This window comes from Macaca thibetana, chromosome 13 (genome assembly GCF_024542745.1).
Source record: "Macaca thibetana thibetana isolate TM-01 chromosome 13, ASM2454274v1, whole genome shotgun sequence".
NCBI lineage: Eukaryota > Metazoa > Chordata > Mammalia > Primates > Cercopithecidae > Macaca > Macaca thibetana.
In genome coordinates, this window is record NC_065590.1 from 63,707,462 (window position 1) to 63,728,870 (window position 21,409).

The 21,409-nt window shown below is 38.9% G+C and overlaps 1 protein-coding gene and 1 non-coding gene across 12 annotated transcripts in view; one reads left to right on the forward strand and one right to left on the reverse strand.

The window, feature by feature from the left end:
- THADA (THADA armadillo repeat containing) overlaps positions 1 to 21,409 on the forward strand; it is a 352,471-nt gene that overhangs the window by 167,064 nt on the left and 163,998 nt on the right. For all 11 annotated transcript variants that reach the window (XM_050754776.1, XM_050754774.1, XM_050754781.1 and 8 more), the window contains one exon: positions 21,000 to 21,168. In XM_050754776.1, coding sequence (XP_050610733.1) covers positions 21,000 to 21,168 — 169 coding nt within the window. The remainder of the gene's footprint in view (positions 1 to 20,999; positions 21,169 to 21,409) is intronic.
- On the reverse strand, positions 10,768 to 10,874 carry LOC126934519 (U6 spliceosomal RNA). Its single transcript, XR_007718984.1, has one exon. It is a non-coding gene; the product is annotated as a U6 spliceosomal RNA (small nuclear RNA).

Consider the following 21,409-nt stretch of genomic DNA (forward strand, 5'->3'; position numbering starts at 1 on the left):
GAGAAGATGTGGAGGCCATCAGGTGTGAGCTCTCTCCATGGAGATACCCACTCTGCCCATGCACAGCTCTCTCCTTTGTTTTATAGCCAGGCTCTTGGAAAAGGGGGTCTGGGTTTATTCTCCACTTTTCCCCTCCTTTAACCCACTGCAGCCTGGCCGCTTCTTCCACCGCCTCACTAAACTGCACAAACAAAGGTAAACTAGGAGTGACCTTCTTGTTAAAAAAGCCACTGGGTGCTTTTCATTCCTTCTCATTTCTGCTTTTTCTGTGGAGTTTGATGCTATTGCAAACTCCCTTCTCCTTGAGTTCTTTCTTCTGTGACTTCTCTGGCTGTTATTTCTTTCTCTCCTTGGAGGGCTCCCTTCCTCCTGCTGCCTCTCAAACATTGATGCACCTGTTTGTCCTGCCCTCAAACCTTTTCTTTTTCACTTTGCATGCTCTTTCTGGGGTTGCTACCTATTTGTCCTGCCCTCAAACCTTTTCTTTCTCACTTTGCATGCTCTTTCTGGGGTTACTACCTGTTTGTCCTGTCCTCAAACCTTTTCTTTTTCACTTTGCATGCTCTTTCTGGGGTTACTACTCACTTACACTTACCTAGTCCTAGATCTAGAACTCATGTAGAATCACGAGTTCAACTTTCGATTGGACAGCTCCTTCTGCGCGTCCCACACACATCCGAAAGTTGAGAATTTCAGTTATCTCTGCACACTGACGTTTGAGCAGCCTTCTTTTAGGGCCTAGTACAATGTCTGATATCTTGCTCTACCTGGCTAGCTGCAGTCAGGGGACTTCTTTAAGGGAAGCATATCAGAATCAGGACTCAGGGTGACACAGAGGCTCCTCCCATTGTCAGTGACTGTGTTCATGCATGCCCAGTAACAAAGGAGCATTGGTTTAAAAAATCCGTGACTTCCAAAAGCCCTCCAGTAAGTTTGAAATTATTTGCTTTGCTTCTTACATTGATTATCATCTGTTTGAGGTAGCAAGTAGCAGGTGCTGGTACCTTTCTTTGGAGGCGAAAAGCCAAGGCCCAGAAAGAATAGACATAATATGCCCACAGTCAAAAAGTGACTCCCTAAGGAGTCAGCGCAAATTCATTTATTCGTTCACTCAACAGATATTTATTGAAAACAATATGTTTCAGGCACTAGAAATACGGTGGTGAATCAGACAGATACGGTTTTTGGCATAATGAGGTATCCTTTTTGATGATGCTTCTTATCTCTATCTTTTTTGCTCCTATTTTTTTCCATCTGATTAATGATAAATGATAATAATTAGCAAATGTTTACTATGAGCCAGGCAATATTTTAGGACTTTACACATATTAACTCATTTAATCATGATGACAACACTATCAGGTCATTGTCCTTATTATCCCATTCCACAGAGTGGGGGAATGTTGGGCAGTAAGAACTTTTGAAATGTGTCCTACCTAGCTCATACTGCTAGTTAGTGACAAGTCGTGGATTTGAACCCAAACAATCTGGCTCTAGAACCTAGTTGTAGAGTTCTCAACTGTAGTAGTTCTCAGCATGCCAAAATTAACCTGCAGCTTTACCTAACAAACATTTGGACTGACTTTGCTTTCTTGAGATATTTCCCCCCTTGGGCATTTCGTTGGCAGTAGTCTCATTTTCTAATCTGAAATCAGGAGAAAAGGAAGAAAAACTTGCAATAAAGCTTAAGTGGTTGTGACAGGTTGCTAAATAAAACTGGCTCAACTGAAGTTTTGAGATTCTTGAGAAACACTGAGAATTTCTTACAAAAGAAATTTTCCTTATTGTAGAAAATCATGGGTCATTGCACAGTTATAAGTGTCTTAGTAAAGAGGGAATGTGGCTTGAGGCTAAGAAGCATAAAATCTTAATGAGATTATTTGTGGGCTGCTATTTATGCATAATTTTTAAACTCTTAGAAAATATGTTTTCTATCTGTCTTTAGTATGTCATCTTAGTTTCCACTGCTTTACATAATTTTCAAAATCTTTAGGGTTGCTAGAAAAAAAAACAATAATAGCAAATGTTTACATAAGAATTTAAGTTTAGAGTGTACTTTCACATATAGTAACTTGATGGTTTCTCTTTTTACTATCTTATAAACAAAACAGTCATGAGGATATCAATTCGTGTTGAAAATTTTTTAAATTGCCAGTGTTTTCTTACATAGTAATTGTAAACTGATTTGGAAAAAAAGGAAATATAAATCTGTGAAGTGTTTACATTACTGAATAGTATGAAAGGAAGGTTTTGTTACTTCAGATTGCATATAATAACTTTAGGAAACTGCTTTAATGGGTAAATAACAATAGTATCTGGTTAAGGTGTTAGTTGATTTTCTGTACTTCAAGGCTTCTGAAGTGGGTTCACACCCACCTTTGTTTGCCAGTTTTATATCTTTTGTGTACATAGCCCTATTTCTCACTTTTCATTATTATCCAAAGGTTACCAGCCAAAACCTGTGTGGATGGTACATGGAGGATGAGATGTGTCCCTTGGGGTTTTTTGCATTAGGGAAAATTCCTGATCTGGGACATTTGTGCCCTGACCACCAGCCCCCAAGAGATGCCACATTTCTGTCTACTTTAGATGGAAACTCTCAGTCCTATAGTAGGCTGTAGTAGATCTCAGTCTGAATAATCACAAAACCAAAATTAGGTGTGCCCACATTAATGAGATTTTTCTGTTCAGTCTCTATAGTATCCAGAGCATTCACAAAATATATATGTGTATGAAATCTACAGGCTGCTGTATAAATAAGCCTGCTCCCTTTTGGTTATTATAACCATACAGGAAAGAAGCATCTGTTTTAGCAGAAACTGTGGAAAAATATATCTAGGTAGCCCAGGAAAAGTTAAATTGTTACTGAAGGATGTGTCACCACAGACAAGAAAAGTATTTACAAAGCAGTGGGCAGAAAATATTTTCAGACACTAATCTGTCTTTTTGGGTGATGTGAGAGTAGCATTGGTTTGTTTCTTGCTTAAATGTTTATTCATTTTTTTTTTCCCAGGAGAATCCCTTTTGCTCAACTTCTTTCTGGTTTGGATAAAATGAAAAGTAAAATTGACTTAATACTAGTTATAACCTGCATGAGTCTACTGAAGATAAACTTAAGAAATATAATTATTTTTTCTAGTTAAGCTTCAGGGTCATATAATTATTATAATTCAATCATTTATTATCCCCCCCCCACCCTTTTTTTCTGCATGATTTAAGACATCAGAATTTAATTTGTAGCCAGAATGAAAACTGGACTTAGGAAAAACTTGAGAAGACTAGAGAGAGATTTGCATTCTGCTGCATGGTTGAACATGTCTCTAAAGTAGCAGCTTTAGAATGCCATGTCCTGATAGAATTCCCCGTTGAAAGCTAGCCAGCAGAGCAGCTTCCTTGTGTCCTCCTCTTTGCCTGACCCACCGTGAAGTGTCATGAGGGCCCTAGATGTGAACCTCGGGGGCTCCACAGCCTGACAGAAGAGAACTAGTATCACTGGGCAATCCATGATCTGGCACAGAAGCCCCAGGCTGTAGATTTTGTAATTGGCCACCCACCCTGGCCCAACCTAGGATAAATATTTCTGAGTTCTAAGTAGGATGAGGAATTTAAATCCCTGTTTTTTCCTAAATTCTTCCATAACCAATCCATGACATTGTTATGAGATCTGAGTGGAGTGCCCGTGTTTGGAGAGGGAATAAAGGGAGCACATTCTGCTGCTACTAATGAATACATACTCCCGTTAACAGTCCCTTTTTCCCTAAGAATGATGCCACTGGAAGGGCCAGATCTGACTCCACCGTAGCCACTGACCCAGACCAGCTTTACCCCTAGGGTAATTGAAACCTATATTAAATGATTTGACAGGTCATAAGCAGTGCCCTCTATCCACTTAATTTTCTCAGATGCCTCCTCCATTGTGAGCTAAACCTTGGAGATTTTCGTTCTTTTAGTATATGGTTTTGATCCCTTCTAAAATGAACATCTCAGTGGGACACAAATTACTTAAAGTTATTAGTAGTCATTTATGCCATAGTATGAATTAGTTTATTTTTCTTTGGTTTTGACAGGAAGATAAATAGAATACGTTGGGGAGAAGATGTAGAACTCAAAACAAAGGGAGAAAGCAAGCTGCCACCTTTGGAAGACTGCAATGATTTCTTTCCCATTAGAATTTGCTCTCGTGTTTTTAGTGAAACAGGGCATCGTGTTTTCCATTTACCTCTACTTTCTGGCAGGGAAAGACTTGGAGTTCTTTTTACGGGTTTGACTCTTTCTTACCCCTTCTAGATGTAGTTCCATTTCCTTTCTAAGATGAAAGCTTGTCTTTGTCCCCTCCCGGAATAGTTCCAAGCAGCAGAACACAGTGAATCCTTCCAGATAAAAGACCCTGCTGATAAAATGCCAGATTGTTATCAGAGAAGCAGTGAGGGGAGTCAAATCCCTACCATTAATTACCTAGTTACAGTTTTGTTTATATCCTGTTCATTTGGGGCATGTTTTCCTTGGATGGTTTCTAGTCTATGTTCTGAACTGCAGTCTGAAGTTTGTAAAAATCCCAAAGGTCAAGGAATAGTGGGTTCCTTATTTTCTGAAAGGTTTAATGGCAAGGAAGAGAAGATCAAAGTTTCTATCTTTCATCTGGAAGGAAATAGACAAATGCTTCATTTTGGTGGTTCATTCCTCACCTCAAGCATACAAACCATAGTACGTTAGATGAAATCTGACTTCGAATACCTAGCCAAGAGGTTACCTGGAAATAGAATGACATGTATCTCTGTGAAGCCGTGAGTATCAACCAATGAATGACTAGATATCCACGCATCAAGGCCAGAGTCCAGTTGAATCTAAAATAAAACTTCTTGGTAAATGTACTTGATGCCACTGAACTGTACACTTAAAAATGGTTAAAATGGTAAATTTTAGGTTATGTAGGTTTTACCACAACAAAAATAAATATTACTTGCTTCCTGACAGCTCCAGTACTTCAGTCACAGTTGGAAATACAGTTGGACCTCATCCAGTCATTTATGGATTCAACCAACTGTAGATCAAAAACATTTGGAGAAAAAGTAAACACAGCAATAAAACATAATGCAAATGTAAAAACAATATAACGTAACAACTTACGTAACATTTACATTGTATTAGGTATTATAAGTATTCTAGAGATTATTTAAGGTGTACCAGAGGATATACATAGGTTATATGCAAATACTGTGCATACTTTACATAAGGGACTTGAGCATCTCATGGATCCTAGAACCAATCCTCTGAGGATTCTGAGGGCCAGCTGTACAACATGGGTGGGCTGCATGGCCTGCATTATTTTGAATGGGATGGCTGTTGCATATGAAGCATTATGTATCCATTTAAGAACCGTGGGACTGCGAGTACCGAATACCTTAATGAACAGAAAAAGATGAAAAGACCATTTTGTCACCATCATATGAACATACTAGGAAGTTTGGGATTGGAAAAGAGCCCTTTCTGTCTTAAAAATGATTGACTGAACCGTGATAGCCGCCTCTTTCTACAAATGAACTGAAAGAAGTGGCCATGGGTCTCTTGATGCCTGAAATAGTAGTGCCTAAGGCTTCGATTATCAAATAGTGGTATTGAAATGTTCCACGAATAGAGATGTAGTACATCTGTGGTATCTGGCAGCCATTAAGTAGCCAAGCATATATTTCTTGACCATATTAAATTTGTATCTCACCTTACGCTGCTGTATTAGATTCTGTCCAAAACCCAACCCATCTTTACTAATAAGACTGCTGACTTATGATTCAGCCAGCCCTCTCAGCCTCTCTGGTAATAGGGTGGGGTGGTGGTGGGGTTTTCGGACTAGACTGTTGTATTTTTCTCATCAAGCCAAGAAACTTCTCAGACCCTGCAAACATGTTACCTGGTAACATAGCTACGGTATGAATTTTAGGATAGAAAGAAATAAGGGAGGGAGGAGAGAGAAAATAAAGAAAATAACCCTATGACATAGCTACAGTATGAATTTTTAGGATAGAAGAGAAGAGGGGAGAGAGGGAAATAAAGAAAATAACCTTATTTCAAATCATGAAGCTTTTTTTATCGTTAACCCCAAATGCCCTTAACTCAGAACTCTGACTAAAGATGTCTCTTTTTTCCCTGTAAGTGTGTGTTAAACTCATGCGCTCATTCCTAGCGTCATTTGAAGGTAGTTATGAGACATTCATTACGACTTCAATACCTTTCACATACTTAAATTTAGTGTTTTCTTTAGAAAAGGCTAGAAAATATAGGGACTTAGGAAGAAGTTAAGGTAAACTTAAAATATATAAAAGCTCACTTTGAGTGAAAACGAGTAAAAACAAGCCCTGACCTTCTCAGAGGTAAGAAAAGTTGAAAGTAAATGTATTCTTTAGGAAATAAAGACTTTGCCAAGAATAGCATGGTTAGTTAAAGCAGTCTGGTGTGGAAAGTGTGTCTTTTAAAAAATAAGATTTCTTTATTTTCTTCTTGACTAATAGTTTTGTCAGAAGAGTCATTTGAATAATAAATGAAATGCTTTGAAGTATATAGGGGAATGGAGAACTTTTCTGTGACTTGTACGAACTGGTGATACAGATTATAAACTAAGTGACGCCAAATTCCACCAGTTTACCCAGGATCTGAACACTAGCAAATGTAGTCAAAGACATAGAAATCTCCTGATGAAATCATGAAAATGGACAGAAGTGATCCAGATTGTTTAATTTCTTTTGAAATGTTATATTTATTAGATTTTAGCACCCAAAAGTTAAACAGTATTGAATTTCACACATAGCACTTTATTTTTAATCGTAGGTTGAAGGTTATGCACTTGGCATGACTGAAGAGTGACTCATACATTTTGCACTGACTTTATTAGTAGTAATATTATTTTGATAGGCAAGGAGGAAAGCCGGGGAGTAAGATGATACCGAATTGAGGCTAAATTTGTTAATTGATCGAACTCAGAAATCATGAATGTCACTTAATTTTCTTCTTTTTATATTCATGTGTATATCCCCTGTGAAGACTTTGAATGCTACTCATGTTTAAAATCCAACATAAAATACCATCTGATCATCAAAATTGGCAGTGGGAATTAGCAGTATTTTCTTCTAGTTAATGTTTCAAACTCTGCCACAGCTAAAATCTCATCACCTGGACACTTTGAAAGATGTGATCAGTATTCTTTATTGACATGTTTTCCATCTTAAAACACAATCACCATGAAATTAATATACTAAGTCTTGGTCACAATCCAGGGAAAGACTTGAAGGTAATGTGACTCTTCTCATAATTAGTAACCTAATTAAATGCTAGAGGGCTTCAGCTATATGGTAAGGTACGATGCTTCTGAACAAAGATACCACCACCATGGAAATTGTATACTTGTAACACTAGTATATTTTTAATTAGTGGCAGGGTATAGGTGTGTGTAATCAGTTTTGTTTCATCTTCTAACTTTGCACAGCAGTCTCCATTGTGCATTCATTTGGAATATATTGAAGAATAATCCACTGATTTAGCTTGTGTTTGTCAGAATTTAGGGTGACTAAAACTGGTATGAGTTGAAAATTACCTTTACACGATGGAATAAGCAAACTAAAAGGCTGTTCAAAATATTAGAAAGCAGGTTTAATCTAATCAAGAATGTGGGAGGGGAATCTTTTACCTTAATAACCACTACAAAATCATACCGCTCAATACAGCAGGTGAGTTTATTAAAGCTGGCCCAACAAATTTGACATCACTTGGTTGAATAATTGGAGCTGTCAATTGTCCTTAAAATTAATAAAATCGCATTTCTTTTAATATGTGCTATTGTTCTTCACTTCTATGGTGGTAAAAATATCAGAGATGGGGAACACTCATTTTTGCAACTAGCACAGGCTCTGCAGTGAGACAGACTTGACTTTGAATTCCAGCTTATACATTCATTCCCTTTGTGAGCTTGGGCAAGTCAGTTAACTTCTCTGAGCCTGTCTAGAACATGTGAAAGATTCAGAACATTGTCCTAAAAAATATTTTTTGTTTTTTAATTCTTGTGTGATTGTTAGGATTTAAATGTTTATTGATTTGATTTTTTAAAAGAGCACAAGGAAACATTAATTCTGATTGTAAAAGTTTAAAGGAAATAGCTGGGCTTGTTTAATTTGAGGAAGAGAAGACTTGAGATGTTTTGGAGATGGAGCTGGAGGCTACGAAAGCACAACAGGATGTGTAAGTTAACTTATCTAATGTATATGAAAGGTTATTCTTTTAAAAACAACTTTATTGGGGGTATAATTGATGTAAAATAAACTGCACATGTTTAAAGTATACAATTTGGTATTTTTATATACCCATAAAACCATCATCACTGTCATGGTAAGAAACATAGCCATCGCCCTTTGTAATCCTTACTCAACCTCCCCTTCCCCACCTCCCTGGCAGTGATTGTTTTATGTTCTGTCACTATAGATTAATTTGCATTTCCTAGAATTTTAAGTAAATGGAATCATACAGGATGCATTCTATTTTGTCTGGCTTTTTCACTCAGTATAATTATTTTGAGATTCAGCCATGTTGTTAGGTGTATCCGTAGCTTGTTTCTTTTTATTGCCAAACGGTATTCGATTATATGGATATACTGCAATTTGTGTACTCAGCTGTTGAACGACATTTGTGTTGTATCCATCAACTAGTAACAAATAACTTGCTAGGAACAATCATGCACGAGTCTCTTTGTGGACTTAGGCTTTCATTTCACTGGTGTAGATACACAGGAATTGAACAGGTGAGCTAAATGGTGAGTGTATATTTAACTTGTTAAGAAACTGCCAAATTGTTTTCCAAAGTGATTATACATTCGCACTAGAAGAGTATGAGAATTCTAATTGTTGCATATCCTAGCCAACACTTGGTATGCTCAGTCTTTTTAACTTTAGCCTTTCTAGTGAGTATGTAGTAGTATGTCACTGGGGTTTTAATTTAAACTTCACTAAAGTCTAAGGATGTTGGGCATCTTTACATGTATTTGGCATTCATATATCTTCTTTGCTGAAGTGTCTGTTTGAAACTTTGACGCAGTTTTTCTGTTAGGTTGTTTGCTTTCTTTTTCTCTCTCTCTCTCTCTCTCTCTCTCTTTTTTTTTTTTAAGAGATGAGATCTTGGAAAAAAAAAAAGAGAGAGAGAAATGAGATCTTGATCTGACAACCTAGCTGGAGTGCAGTGGTACAGTCACAGCTCACTTTAGCCTCAACCTCCCAGGCTCAAGCAATCCTCCTACCTCAGCCTCCTGAGTAGCTACAACTACAAGCACATGCCACCATGCCTGGCTATTTTTTTTATTTTTTGTAGAGACGGGGTCTCGTTTTGCCCAGGCTGGTCTCGAACTCCTGGCCCCAAGCAATCCTGCTGCCTCAGTCTCTCAAAGTGCTGGGATTACAAGTGTGAGCCATCATGCCTGGTTTTGTTTTCTTACTATTCTGAATATATTTTGGATGCAAGTCATTTAGGCATAGATTTCTCTCTTTTCCCTGGCATGTAGAACCAGAAAAACAAAATTAAATTGCAGCAAGTATAATTATACTGTATAAGGAAGTATTTTTTTGACTGGCAGTGTAAACATGGGCACAGGGATAACCAAAGGAGGATGTCAGACTTTCTCAGGGGGTATTTAAAAACTGACTGGCAATAGTCTATTGGGATACTGTAGGCATGCTGAAATATGACTCAACTTACCTAATTGCAATTTTCATTTGAGAAAAGGTACCTTGAATGAATCTATTGCTAGTATCCCAATATCTGTGCTCTTTTGTGTCATTTTTCCAGGCCAAAAAAAAAGCAGTTTTTTGGAATTTTTGAAAACTTTCCTTGTACTTTATTATTTTTAAAAATTCATTCTTTCTGGTTTTAGCTTGAAGTGTTTCTGTGAAACATGAGGAGGGTCATTCAGGGGCATTAATTAGCTTTAGCAAAAACAAATTGCAGTCTCTGCAAAGCAATCAAATTAAAAGAAATACTCAAATTTCTCTCATATAGTAGTAGCACCAATCATTTTAGCTGATGGCATTGGGAAGATTCATTTAACCCTCTGTAGATGCAAAATAATTAATGAGATTCTAGAGAAGAGGTTCTACATGATGAAAGGGGTTGGAGTGATTGTAGCCCTCAGAAGAGTAAAGGGTGCTTTCATGACGGGATTCCAGTAGAGTTAATGAAGGGTTTTCCTGTGTGTAGAAAACACTGGTCATTTGTTCTCCAACTCCACAGAGGCTCAAACTAGAGAAAATTGGCTCCAACTATAGAAAGATTGAGTATGGTTAGTGTTAGATAGAAAACTTTTATTATTATCATCAATATTATGAGATTAAGCAATGGAGCAAGAGAGGTCATAATGATATTGTAAAATAAAAAAGATAGCTATCTGCCTGGAATGTTTAAATGTCCATGATTGAATTTTGTTATTGAAGGGGACTTCGGAGATCATTTATTCTAATATGCGTTTACAGATGAGGATGTGAAAGGACATTACGTAACTTGCTGTGGCCACATTGTTAGATACTCATATTTTAATCTGAGGATGTCTTAAAAGTAGCCTTGCGTAAGAGACACAAAGGAAACCGTGTAAGTGCTTCTGCTTCACAGCAGGTTTCACTTCACCAAAAAAGTCGCTTAAAGCTGATGACTGTGTATTTCTTCTAAGCCCAAGAAGATTCTGCCAATGTGCTGACATGTATGTGTCTTTTCTTGTCGTTACTATGGTTCAAGATTTTTATTCTTGGGCAATTCAAACTTGTCTTTAAATAAATACCATACTTTGCTCAGGAGCCAACCTAATCTTCTCGGTATCGTTCCAATTTTAGTGTATGTGCTGCCGAGGCAAGCACAAAATTAATACTATACTTTGAATGACTGTAAGTTATTTGACCTGAGGTGATCAGTACTGAGAGAGGACATCAGGGGACACTGCCACAGCATTTGTGGAACCTGTCGCAGTCTGACGTGGGGTTCTTCATAAACTGTTGGTTGATGGCTGCAACTTGGTGGATGACTTACTTCAAAGTCCTGGTGACTAATTTGCCTTCGTTAAAGTTAATATTGAATAAAGCTTTAGGCTTTATTTTGTTTAACACTAGTTAGAGCAGTAGGAAACATATTTAGATAGTTCCTTATGTATGAGACCTGCAAATATGCATTCCAGCCATTAAAATTCGTGGGATAAATTGCCTCTAAAGGTTTCCTCATTCATTATCACAACAAAAAGAATTGGCACAAGGCATTTTAGTTGGTTGTGGTTACATTGTATTTGGGAATTCATCATTCTTTTTATGTTCCCACTAGACTATCTAGAGTGAAAACCCACATACATTTATATAATATTATGTACTTTATTTTAAAGGGTTTATCTGAGTACTAAAAATGAGAGAAAATGTTTTCAAGTACCTAGCACATTGCCTGGCGTCTTGCAGGCACTCAGTAAATATTCCTGCCTTCACTTCCTTTTTTCCTTCCTTCCTTTTAGTATGGATATCAGAATCTTTTAGAAATGTAACAGATTATTGTCAAAAAGGGAAGTTAATAGAATTGGTCTATGTTGAGCATTCCCTTGACTCACAGGATATTTAGATTGTCTAAGATTTTAATAACATTTCAGAGATAATCACCTGAAAAGTTAAATTGGTCAAAGAAAAATTTACTCAGCACCTATGATTTGTCCAGTCAGTCTTGGACTAGAATTAGAGTACTTTGAATACCAGAATAAAAATATGTATTTAATGTGACTATAGAGAGCTATCATAGGTTCTAGAAAATTTGAAAGCTAAAAAAAAAAGTTTTTTAATGGCAATAAAAACATTCCTTTCTAAACCTTCTATCTATATATAGTAGGGTTATATATAATAGGGTTTAAAAAATAAGATGGTAAATTCTCTCTATTCCTTTGTATAGTATCTTAAAATGACTACCCATTCCTGTGTTTGTGAACTGAAAAATCAATCACTGTAAATATGGAATCTCTTGCGCTAAAGGATAATGGTGTGAGTTTCAACTGTATTAAATCACTTTGAGAACTTGGCCTTTGAGCAGTCGACACCAAAAGAAAGCCAGCCTGTTATTGATTTCTCAGACCCATCCACTGCCTGCAAGGAAAGGAGGAGACATGCTGAGAGGTCAAGTGTTATTGTGTTCAGCCCCCTTTAAAGAGTCAGTGGCTGCCTGAATGTGCTCATTGCTTGGTTGGTTGTGGAGGCTAAGCAGAAACATTGTGAAGGGTTTCGCGATTGGGAGGAATGTGCAGCTCTTTCATTCAGTCTGCATATGCAGCAGCCCTTACATGCAGCTCATCCCAGCCCAAGAAACGCGACGGTAGATCCGGAATGCTGTTGCAGCTGTTGCATGAGGAGAACAGTAGACCAGAGTGTGGCTCATTGGTACAGGGTCAGAGAGAAACCCCTCAGATAGACTGGGAGGGAAGATTATGCCAAATTTTCAAACTAAGTCTAGCAGTTATTTTTATTTGCTTAGGAAAGATGATTCCTTTTTATTTTCTAGGGCTCCCAATGTCTTTGTATGTACTTTGCTATAAAGTCTTTTCCATGTTTTTCCCAGAGTCGGGAAAGAGTTATTGCTAGGGTATAGCACATTTTAGTGCCCCTAAGAAGAATCTCCTTCCCAGCTGTCTAAAACATTTGGTTGGGATCTGAAAAATTTAGTTTCAAATTGTATTTGTTGTCGTCTCAAAAAATGACGAAACATTTAAATGAAATTTCAGATGAAATGTAATTTTCATACTTTATCTCTACATTTTGATCAGCAAGTAACCAGAAATTAGCATTCAGAAATCATGCATCTTTTCATTTATTTAAGAATATTTATAATTGTGAACAATTAAAGCACATTGTTTAGAGAGCTTTTAAAGTAACAACCAAATTGTATACCTTCACCCCTCCGTGCTGGAAAATTTCCTTGCCTTATTTCCTAGCACTGAAAGGGATGGTATGAATCAAGTAGCCATAGCCATTGCACCTGCCAGGCCTGTATTTCTGCCACGTTAGGTTGCTGAGTGCTGTGCCTGTTTCTTGCAGGGGCAAGTGGAGGGATGTCCAGATGATGGAGGCTGATTTCTAGCTCCCAGCAGCTGACATTTCAGTCTGGAGTTATTAGCCTGTGGCCTGTCAGCCTGGGTCACTGGGAGGCAGTGTGAAGGTGACCTCAAAAGCATGCTTCTCTGAGGCTTAGATTCTGTGGTTGGGCTTGTCTCAAGTGGTCACACAGTACAGTTTTTAGATGTTCTGTTGTGGCTTATTGTTGGCATTTCTTCATAATTTTTTTTAAGGGTTTAATGTGTTGCTTAGAATTAATTTGCAAAGAGCTTTGAGCTGCCCGACAGATAACGTATTTAAACATTCTACTTGAAGTTACTTTGTGTGTCTGGAAATGTGCAGTTTTTAGCTTAGCTACTGTCTACGGCTCTTGTTTTCTCCTTACTACCCAAACCAAGGATTTTTAAAAAATCAAACTTTAAAAGCCATTACTCTTCCAGGAAATATATTTGAATAAAGAAATCCCTGAGCTATGCAGAGGGCAAGATTATAGTCAATGCAATTTTTATGTGCTAGTGATTTGAGTTGTAAGAAAAGGAGCAGCTAGTTCGGGTGGTGGTGGAGGAACAGCTAGTTCTGATGAGCAGTTAGTTCTGATGAGTGAAATATTGGCATAGGAAGAACAACTAGAGAATCTGGCAACCTTGGCCATCACTGAACTCACCTGAGAGTGTGGAAAAGGGCTTCAGCAATGCCACATTTATAACAAAAACATATTTAATAGTTACAGGACATGCAGAAATATCTGCTTTTTCCAATTCACTGGATACAAACTGTGTGTGTGTGTGTGTGGTTTCTCTCTTTTATGCACGCACACATACCCACACATACATGTTTTCCTGAAGGCGAGATTTAAAACTATGAACCACACACAACAAAAAGGAAAAAGAAATCTTGGTATAATAGCAGTAGAGTAGACAGAAAATAGACTTGGGCCCTGGACCTGGAGAATAAAGCTAATGGGCTTCACATAAACAAGTGAATAGGCCCTAGAGAAACTCAAGCCTCCTCTCCTTTCCAGCTCATTTAGAGGGGAAGGAGGAGGGCAGGCCTTTGTGAGCACTTGGAGCCTGTTTGGTACAGGCCAGGCCCTGTTTCCTCAGCCAGTTGTTGAGACAAAGAGCACTAGAGAAAAACAATTTGTAAAGTGTATAAAGGTTTTATTTTCAAATTATTCCACCTGCCTGTCTTCTAGACATTTTATTTTCATGCATTATTTCATTTAAACTTCACAACAGCCCTATGAAATGAGCATTCTTCCTTTTCCCCATTTATAGAAGGTACAAACTTAGGTTTACTGACTTATCTAAAGTCACACACTAGTAAGTGTCAGAAGTCAGATGTAAACTTAGGTCTGCTGGATTCCAGAGCATGTTCTTAAGTCCCTGTCCTATGTGCTCCGTGATAAAGAACTATGAAGACCCTGTTTCTGTTCTCAAAGTCATTTCAGTCTAGCAGACATGATGATGCCTGAGAGCTACTGTGGGGAAGGTAAGTGAGATGCACTGGCTGCTATGGCAGAGCTAAATATGCAATTGCAGTAGGCAGAGGGAAGGAAGTGATTGATTCTGATCACAGGAGGTACAGTAAAGTTTCACAAAAAAGGTAATACCTTAGCAGAGGCCAGGCATGGTGGCTCATGCTTATAATCCCAGCACTCTGGGAGGCCAGAGTGGGAGGAACACTTGAGGCCAGGTGTATGAGACCCTGTCTCTACTTAAAAAAAAAGAAAAAGAAAATCAGCTAGGCCTGGTGGCATATGACTATCATCCCAGCTACTCAGGAGGCTGAGGTGGGAGGATCACTGGAACCCAGGAATTCAAGGCTGCAGTGAGCTATGATCTCGCCACTGAACTCCAGCCTGAGTGACAGAGTGAGACCCTGTCTCTAAACAAAAATGTAATAATACCTTAGCATAGTTAGAAGATGAAGAGGAATTCCCTCTTCAGTACAGGAGTAAAAGCACAAGAGTAAAAGGACATTACTCTAGTGAGAATGAACTGGAATGTGCAAACGCTAGTTGGTTTGCCAAAACATATATAGAAAGAAAGATTTTTTGAAAGTAGTATAATCCAGAGCCTCAGCCTGCTGTGTCTCACCCAGCCTTTAGAGATGGCCTGTTAAATAGGGTTGTCTCAACTTTGGCTTGTCAGTAGATGACCATTTCCCAAGAGCTGACAGCTGTGCTGTAGGACAAACAGACCATAGTGGTATGGCTGGCATTCTTGAGTAACTTTAGTGAGAGGTTTTAGGGGGTGTGTTGGCAGGGTGGGATCAGGGTCAGACATAGCTTTTTTGAACTCACCCCACCTTGGAAGATGCTAACTGCTTGGTTAAGTAGGGCCATCTAGAGCAAGTGGATGGCCCTTTTCATCACTGACAGAAGTTTGGGGGCCTCTGTTTTGTACATGATATAGCCTCACCTGAAAAATAAGAATCAGGACTGGAGGTAGGTCAGGAAATGGGGAGGAACTGGGGGAATGTTAATTATGTTAATGAGGTAGGATGGAAGGGGATATTGGCTGGATCCTGAAGCCATTTGGAGACTTTGAAGCCTCTGGTTCCTGTGACATACGGGGACTCACCCAATGCTACTGAGACTTAAAGTTCCCTCAGTTCAAAAACACCTCCCCCATGTTGCCTACAAAGTTTCTCTCAGCCACTCTGGCTTGTCAGATTTAAATGAGGTACCACCTACAGAGCCTGGTCTTTAATAAATGCTCAGGAAATGTTAGCTATTATCAGCATCATCTTTGTTGTTCTGCTTCGCGGTCTACAAATTAGAGACTGGTTGGTTCTCTAAGTCGTTCATACCTTAGTGTGATTAGGTTGAATGTTTGGAAACATTTGGCTTTTCCAAGGCTCTGGGGATTTTGAGGCAACTGCATTGTAAAGTCTTACAAAGACTGAATTTTGTAGGTAGACAGACCCTAATTAAAATGCGGACTTTATGCTAACTTTATGACCCAAAGTATGCTGGGAAACCTCACTCTGTTCATCTTAAAATAGGGATAATGACACTGACCTTGGGATGCAGATTAATGAAATAATTAAAATAGTGTATCTAAAGCACCTAGCCAGTCCTGGCACATACTAGTAACTTAATCTCAGTTCCTTTCCTTTTGTCTGGATGCCCTGAGGGGCAGTTTGGGTTCACATAGGGAAAGGCACAGGTCTGGGGAAGGACTTCTTTCTTGCCAAACCCAAGCGCTCTCTGCCTCTCCCCACCTCTCCCCACTTAGGCAGAGCTGGGCATGATCACCTAGACTAGTACTCGCACACACAGGTGTCGCACTTACACAGCAGCAGCAGCTTGTGTTTACTTCTCATGGCCTGAGAATCATTGGCTGGTTCTTCTGTGTTCCACACTAGACTGTTAAGTTCCTTGTGGCCTAGGCAGTGGTTTTCTCTCCGATTCTCTGGTACCTGACCAAGTGTGTGCTTGTGCTAGGTACTCAGTAGACGTCCCTACAGATGTGGGTGGGCAGAGGCAGTTTTGGTGATGTATAGCCGCTTTCCTTTGAAATCTTTCAGAAAAAAAGAACACATTGTGATGGTAGATATGAAACAAGAACACGTAGAAAAAGCTTAGCCCTCACTCTGTGAAAGGTGGTGAAGTCAGCATGATCTCAGCTCAATGGTCCTTTTTTTTGCTGAGAGTACTGCATTCTGAACTCCTCTGGGTTCCTCAAGTGTTAAGCTCAAGTGTGTATTTCACCCTCATTTGAAGGTCCTTTATCTGTTCCAGAAAGTTGTTTCAGCTCTGCCTTCCACTTGACTTTTCTGTGCCACTCTACAGCTGTGTATGTCTGCATGGGTACACTGATTTGTGATGAGCAGACTGTATGTCACCTCTAAGCTGGTGGTTCCCTGTGAGCAGTGTTCTCCACTGCTATGTCACATGCAGCAGAGCACACACCTGACAGCCACATTGTGTTGTCATTGATGTATGCGAAGAGCAGCAGGAGGTTCCCCACCTGGGTCTGGGAAACTCCCTCCTCAAGGGTTTTGGATGTGTGTCACGAACCTGAAACTGTATGGGAAATTGTGTGTATATGTTCATAAATATATTCCTCTTGTGAGAGAGTTCATAGTTTACATTAGTTTCTGAAATATTTTCGTTATCCTTAAAATGTTTAAAAAAAAAACAAAACACTCATTTAGAAATTTTCCACATATGTATAAATTACAGTTTGTGTTTTTGTTAGCTAGGAGATATTTTTATGCTCCCTTGATTTCCAGGTGTGAGCTACAGGTTGAGTAGCCAGAGAGCTCTGGGTCACAGTCTGGCCTGAGCGCTACTTACACATCCTGGACTTAGCCCTCGGAGTTTTCACTGAGCCCTTCTGAGCTTCATTTTATTTTTCATCTGTTAATTTAGGTTCATAATGCCCTTTTGTCCTACAGGGAAGTTGCATAGTAAAGAGATCACAAGTGTGCAGGTATTTTATCAACTGTCAAGTGCTGTACAATTGTGGGATGCAAGTATTCTTATTAAAAATGTATCATGTCTCGGTCAGGCACGCGGTCGCTCACACCTGTAATCTCAGCACTTTGGGAGGCCGAGGTGAGCAGATCACGAGGTCGGGAGATCGAGACCACCCGTCTCTACTAAAAATATGAAAAACTAGCCGGGCAAGGTGGCGAGCGCCTGTAGTCCCAGCTACTCGGAAGGCTGAGGCAGGAGAATGGCATGAACCCGGGAGGAGGAGCTTGCAGTGAGCCAAGATTGCGCCACTGCACTCCAGCCTGGGTGACAGAGTGAGACTGTGTCTCAAAAAAAAAAAATAAATAAAAGTGTCATGTGTTATGTTACACAGTGTCGAGGACATGGTAGGCAGTCAATAAATATGTGATTAAAATGAACATAGAAAGGGTTTATTGAAGTGAGAGGGCTAGAAGTTTGAAGACACTGGTGTCTGTACCTTGTAGATTCTGTGGAGGACCTAGTATTCAGGCCTAGAACACAGCTTAGGGCTATTAGAGGGACTGATTTTCAAGGAATGTTAAAAGTAGAAATGACCTTTGAGACCTTAAGTGTATTTTTTTCTTCTATGGAAGAAACTTAGAGAGACAGGGGCTATCCCACTTATTTCAGAAGGGCTTGAGACTCTTCCTCACCGCTTTTAATGGTGGCCAAAAAAAGACCTTCTTTGCCTTCATATTATCAACATGTTGTCTTAACTTTTTAAAGCAGCATAGAATTCACCACATGTTCTTAATTCTCTTCCTGGGGCCACTTATAGGCCTGCAATTCTTGAATATACTGATGCTATTACTAGACACAGGCACAGTGCACTGTAAAAACTTGGAATTTCTGAAGTCCTTCCTACTTGGAGTGTTCTCTTAGACATCACGTCAGACCACTGGGTAGAAAGCATTGCCACCATTCTCAACTGTACTGATACTCAGAGAGGTTTCTGTGACTTTTGCAAGTCACAGAACTCAGTGTCCAAAGCAGAATGAAAATCCAGGTGTTCTAATTTTCTATTCTTATAGCTACTAGATTCTAAATGTGCTCCTCAGACCCCCTCCCTGCCCCCAGTAGGTGACAAAACAGTAACCTAGAAATTTTTTTCTTAGTGTTTACATATATATGTATAAATTTGTCTATGATCTAATCTTTCCATCTAAAGAATTTGTGATGGAATATTTAACCATTGCTTTATAATGAATGTTAATTAAATATTACTTCAAGAATTGGCTTCTTTTTTGGTAATTGTGTTACTTTTTTGAGGAGAAGTTTTGTTTTGCTTTTTAACCTTGTTGTGTGCATTTGGAAACTACCCTAACACAGGGTATCCAAAAGCAGAAAATACTGGCACTTTTCCCACTTTCCATTCTTCCTCTTGTATGGATGCCAGAATCCTTTGGGAAATCATCATTTACAAAAGTCAGGAGCAAAAGGAGGGGCACTCTTTAGTGTACAGTCACTGCTAATTGGAAACTAAACATCTGTAACCATGTCAGAGTTATTTGTATTTGAAAAGAAACATTTATATACAAGAGCCCTTTCGGTAACATAAAACACACTGTAACACAAAGTGTGTGCATTGGAGAGGTGGGTGACAGACGGAAAGGGAAGCTTCCGACAAATGACTGTGCCATGCTAAGTGAGGTGATTTGCTAATTAAATCTCAAAACATTTTCAGAGTTTTTTTTTTTTTTAATCAAGTGAAGTTTCTCCCTGACCCCTCCCTCATCATTTCCTATAGACCAAAGCAAACATTTTTCTGCATTTGCCAGTTACAGATTAAACATTTAATCATTTAAAAAGAATAAGTGAGAAAATGAATGAGTTGTGGGAACTGTCACAACTACTGTAACCATAGCTCTCTGTTTTCCCACAGATAATGTGGGGTGACCTCTTCTCCGTCCTGAAACTGTGCTGCAGGACCTACCTGACAGACAGAACTGTCTTAGGGGGAAAAATAGCATGTATATTTTTTAAACTCACCCCATACTTCTTTCTCCTCTTCCCCTACCTCCCCCAACACCATGATGAAATTCTGCTCCGACTATTCTAGTTGTACAGAAATTGTATCTGTATTTCTTTTGGCATATTAGAATAAACGTCGGCGATAACCTCTAAGGTATTAGAAACATTGCTATTGTAGGGCCCTGTCCCTCTACTCCTGAGCCAACATGGCCATGTAGCCCTAATGGCCTGATTCTTACCAAGTAATTCCTTCATGAACACAGATTAATTTTGAAGAAAGTCAAGAGGCCATCTCTTTTCCCCTGCAGAGTCTACCATCTTCTGACCTTCCCTATTCTTGTCATCTAAGACATTTCTGTAAGTTGAGTTACTTTTTAATTGGATGAAAAATCATGAAGTCTTGAGTGTTCTAGTCAAGAACTTATTTAAGCTGGTACTTAACATATTGGACTTTCCTCTCAATCTCATATCTGTGAAGACTTTTACTTTACTCTCAATCAATCAATCTCATATCTGTGGAGGCTTTAAAGTGCACAGTTTCAACAAAATGGTTATGGCCTTTCAGGTTCTGAGTGTTTATGAAGATGACTTGTAGATGACCTGCCTTTACAATGACCTTTCTAGAATCTCAAAATAACCCTTGTCCACGACTTTCACTATTTAAGAACTGGCTTTTATTCCAGCTCTTTGGGTATGAGTCAGCCCAGAGGCAAGGATTTGGTGATTTGAAGGTCCATCTCTTGTTCTCTTAACAATTAGTTCAGACCATGGACTATGCTCTTTGTGGCACTCCCCAGTATGGCCTATCCCACTTCTCAGCCTTAACTTTTACTGTTATTCATGAACCTCTGCATTATTCAAACACATCTACCTACACCTTGAGTATTTCTAGTCTTGCTTTATACCACTTTGCCCTTGGTTGAAATGACTTCAGATCTTTCTTGGCCTACTTGAATCATGCTTGCTTTCCTGAGTTCCATCCTTCTTCTGATTTTCTATAGTCATAATGTCAAGATCACTTGCTTCTCACTTTTCCTATACTGTCTCATACTTTTGGTCATTTTTTCAAATATACTTTTCCTCTGGCCAACCAAAGTATGGGCTCTTCAAAGACAATGGTGACTGTCTTATTTTTTATGGCACTTATCATGGTGCTTTTGCTTATCATAAATACCCAGTAAATAGTTAACGAGTAAGTTGTTTTTTGATACTACCTGTTTATTGTGTTATTCCCAAGCCTGTCTATGTTTAATCTCCGTGATAAAGAATTATAGGTGCTAACGATGTTTTTAACCAAAGCAAAGTCACCTGTAGAACTAATGCAGATACAAAACATCATTTGGAATAAGGAGCAACTCCTGTCTCCCCCTAACCCCTGAATGTTCCAGCCCATGCTAGATAGAATGTAAGTATATACAAAGACAGATGTAGAGATGACTGTTGAATGGTCTTGTGTTTTTATTTCTCCCCAGGTGTGGTCACTCACCTGTCTATCACTCCCGTGAAATGGCAGCTCGTGCCTTGGTCCCATTTGTTATGATAGATCACATTCCTAATACCATTCGAACTCTGTTGGCCACACTCCCCAGCTACACTGACCAGTGTTTCCGGCAAAACCATATTCATGGGACACTTCTCCAGGTAAGTAAAGTTGCTTTGTGTGACTTCTGTCAAACACCATAAGATGAACTCTGGTTTCTCATGTACTGTTAGCTGGTGAAGATTTGATACACAGCCTCTTAACTTTGTAGAACTTTTTTTCTACTTCTGAAAGATCAGGTATCTCCTAGTTATGCTTTTTTCATCCCAAATATCACTACAGTGTTACATTGTGATTCTCTCAGATTATCTTTTGCAATAAATCCCGTGTTTTCTACAGTAT